Source organism: Musa acuminata, chromosome BXJ2-6 (genome assembly GCF_036884655.1).
Source record: "Musa acuminata AAA Group cultivar baxijiao chromosome BXJ2-6, Cavendish_Baxijiao_AAA, whole genome shotgun sequence".
Taxonomy (NCBI): Eukaryota; Viridiplantae; Streptophyta; class Magnoliopsida; order Zingiberales; family Musaceae; genus Musa; species Musa acuminata.
In genome coordinates, this window is record NC_088343.1 from 41,428,884 (window position 1) to 41,432,496 (window position 3,613).

Below are 3,613 nucleotides of genomic sequence, written 5' to 3' on the forward strand. Positions count from 1 at the left end.
TGAATTTTTATAGAATAAATCAATAAGTTCAATAAATATAATACTATATTAAGTTTGACTATCAGTATAACTCATAACGATCATATTTCCTATTTCTATAATCAATTAATTAACTAAATAATTGCATGGAATCGATCAATATATACAACATCATCATCCAACAAAATCAAGAATTTTTGGTTCAGCTCTAACCTTAAAAATCGTGGGATAAGGATAGAGCCCTTAAATAATATGACATGAATAATAGTAGGAAACACTTTGCAGGTGCGGACATAATCAATAATATGACATGAACTGTTGATTTGCGCGCCAGAGAGAGCGGTAAAGGTAACTATCAATCAACTCTTACTTTATTAACCGTTCACTCGTCACTGTCTTACGAATTTATGGGATACACCGATGTGTTTTCGATGCGTTTTCTGCATCGATTGAGAGTGGCCTTTCGTTATTGCTTGTCTTGGATGCATGCAGATGCTCACATTATTGCTTCTTTTGGGTTGCACCCAGAATTCGTCATTGCCTAGAATAAAATCGCTATTCAACGAGTTCAACAATCCAAACTTGGATTTATAATAATTTGGACCGAAGTAGGATTCTTGATTTGACTTCATCTTGTCAATTTCACATTCATCCATCTTATGACATGCTCAAAGAAATAATACAACGGGTGGCCTCTGAACATGGACTCATCTCTAAGTGTTAGAGACTACAACTTGGACTTTTCTTTTGCATGCCGCACAAGCTTTGTCCCAAATGAACCTGTCCCAAAACATCGTGAAATGATACTAAACTAATGTTTTTATTATTATTTGGACTTACAGATTTAGAATATTGATGATTATAAATGAAAATTGCAAATCAAACCATATCACGATCATCTTTCAAAGTTAGATTTTCCTTGACCAACGAAACAATTTCGTTCCGAAACATGGTCAAAGATATACAGAATGAAACTAATACCCTCGGAGTAAGACACGTCCATGGCGGCTTGCTTTCGACCGAAACAATCAAGTAACGAACGGAAAGTTGGCGTTGCAGAGATTGTAGAAAAAATAATATATATAAATATATATATAACAATTATTTATCAGATTTTATAGTTTGTTCTCATTTTAAAGGGGCTGACGAATTTGACCGCCACCATTGTGATCACAAGTTTTTGTTTGTTGTACCATCGAGACTTTGACCCAGATGAACTATCGTGATGATACGGTAACGTCTGTCACTACTCAACCGGGAAGCTGCATGCGAAACTCGTAACTGTCATGTGTATAAGAAGGGTGGACGGGCCAATCGTACCTCATCACCAGAAAACTGATTAAACCATGGATCTCACCAGCACCTCCTTCCTCTTCTCCTTTCTTGTCCTCCTCGTTTCGCTGCTGCTACTCAAGAAGAACAGGTCCGGTCGCGGAGCTCGTGCCACACTGCCTCCCGGTCCATCTAAGCTCCCTATCATAGGCAGCTTGCACCATCTCTTGGGTGGCCTGCCGCATCGTTCCCTCACTGCCTTATCTAAGAAATTTGGCCCCGTGATACTCCTGAAGCTCGGTGAGGTCCCCACCCTCGTTGTCTCATCTACCGAAGCGGCTGCTGAGATCATGAAAACCCACGACGTCAGCTTCGCCTCTCGGCCCACTAACCTGAATCTCCAGACCGCCACATACGGTGACAGGGGCGTCGGCTTTACCTCGTATGGATTCCACTGGAGGGAGCTGCGCAAGATGAGCATCGTGGAGCTATTGAGTGCCAAGCGAGTCCAATCTTTTCGGTTTATCCGGGAAGAGGAGGTGCTTAATCTTGTGCGGTCGATAGTCCTGTTGTCCAACACTGGTTCCACCGTGAACCTCAGTAAGAAATTGGTGCTGTTGGCTAATGACATAGGCTCCCGGTCCGTCATCGGCAGCAAGTGCAAGTACCAGAAAGAGTTCATACGGATAGTGATGCAAACGCTGGAAGCTGCCGGAGGCTTCAGTTTGGCGGACTTATTCCCGTCATGGCCGATAATTAAACTTCTCAGTGGCGCGACTTTCAAGATGAAGATGTTACACCGTGACATGGACGCGATCCTGAATAGCATCATTCAAGAGCGCAGAGAAAGGAAGTCCGCAGAGCAACCGGAGGAGGAGGAGGAGGAGGCCTTGGTCGATGTCATGCTGAGAGTTCAAGCTGAAGGTAGCCTGTCATTCCCCTTAGCAGACGAGGACATGAAAGCCATGATGCTGGTATGCTTTTTTTTAAACCCTAATCTTTCCTTACAGTCGCAGTTTCGAGAATCTAATTTCTGGATTCCTTTTGCAATAAAGGATATGCTCGGTGGGGCCAGCGAGACCTCCGCAGGAATAATGGAGTGGGCCATGTCGGAGCTGATGAAGAATCCAAGAGTGATGCGGAGGTTGCAAGAGGAGGTGAGGGAGACTGTCGCAGGAAATGGAAAGGTGACGGAGAAGGACATCAACGGAATGAACTACTTGAAACTGGTCATCAAGGAGACTCTGAGGCTGCACCCTCCTGTTCCTCTGTTGCTCCCCCGAGAGTGCCGGGAGACGTGCGAGGTTCTTGGTTACCAGATACCAGAGAAGACAAGAGTATTCGTGAACGTTTGGGCCTTGGGAAGGGATCCTCGATACTGGGACAATCCCACTGAGTTTGAGCCAGAGAGATTCGAGAGGAGGAATTCCATGGTCGACTTCAAGGGAACCAACTTTGAGTTCTTACCTTTCGGGGCAGGCAGGAGGATATGCCCAGGGATGTCATTTGGTTTGAAGAGCATAGAGCTTTCCCTGGCTAGCCTTCTCTACAACTTTGATTGGGAGCTCCCATCGGGAGATGAAGGGATGCCCCAGGAGTTGGACATGAGCGAAACCTTCTCGATTACGTGCCGGAGGAAGTCGGACCTCTGCCTGCGTGCCATCCCTCGTATTCCTTTCTCCATGACTTGACCTTTACCCAAAAATACATGCACCCGTATTCATTTCTTCCTGCATGCACGTCTACTCAGTAGTCTTTACCTGTGTCATCATCGTTGTTATCATCCTCATCCTCGTACTCATCCTCATCGGAGCAACATTGTTATAGAAATTTGTTACACTTCGTATAGACAGTGTTGATAAAGTGTAGGAGACTCTTTGGTGTAAAGCCCTCTTATGGGCATTTTAGTATAATGAAATAACTGTTTTGATATTTGAAATAATTAAATATTATTGAAATGTTACGAAAAAGCATAGTTTGAATACCGTAAAATTTCATCAAAATCCTGATTTGGCTTATTTTCTAGTCAACTATATCTCTAGCCCAACTAAGAGACATTATGAATAAAGATAGATATAAGTATCCAACTAAACCAAACTCTTAATAATAGTTAAGGGTCTGAGATTTCTAGCTTTACAGCTTGTTTGATCATTAATGATTCTGTAAAGCTTCTCTTAATCACATAAGCCAACGCTTGAAGGCATAAAAGATCCAATTTGTGCTTAATATTCATATTCTAAATGATATATCCATTTTTGGAGGTGTAAAGCAGTGACATCTCTATTCCCTTCCACAAAATTATAAGTGTTTATAGATAATTTTGTGGAAGGGAATAGAGATGCCTTTACGCTTGAAACCATCT

The 3,613-nt window shown here is 42.7% G+C and overlaps 1 protein-coding gene across 1 annotated transcript; it reads left to right on the forward strand.

Moving 5' to 3' along the window:
- The first annotated feature begins 1,318 nt into the window (after positions 1-1,318).
- Positions 1,319-3,183, forward strand: LOC135615643 (desmethyl-deoxy-podophyllotoxin synthase-like). Its single transcript, XM_065114447.1, has 2 exons — positions 1,319-2,225; positions 2,307-3,183. The coding sequence occupies exons 1-2, from the start codon at positions 1,326-1,328 to the stop codon at positions 2,940-2,942; spliced, it is 1,536 nt and encodes a 511-aa protein (XP_064970519.1). The 5' UTR covers positions 1,319-1,325; the 3' UTR covers positions 2,943-3,183.
- The last annotated feature ends 430 nt before the right edge of the window (positions 3,184-3,613 follow it).

Coding starts and splice junctions, on each gene's coding strand:
- LOC135615643 (XM_065114447.1), top strand. CDS start 1,326: ATGGATCTCACCAGCACCTCCTTCCTCTTCTCCTTTCTTGTCCTCCTC. Junction 2,226..2,306: donor ACATGAAAGCCATGATGCTG/GTATGCTTTTTT, acceptor TTTGCAATAAAG/GATATGCTCGGTGGGGCCAG.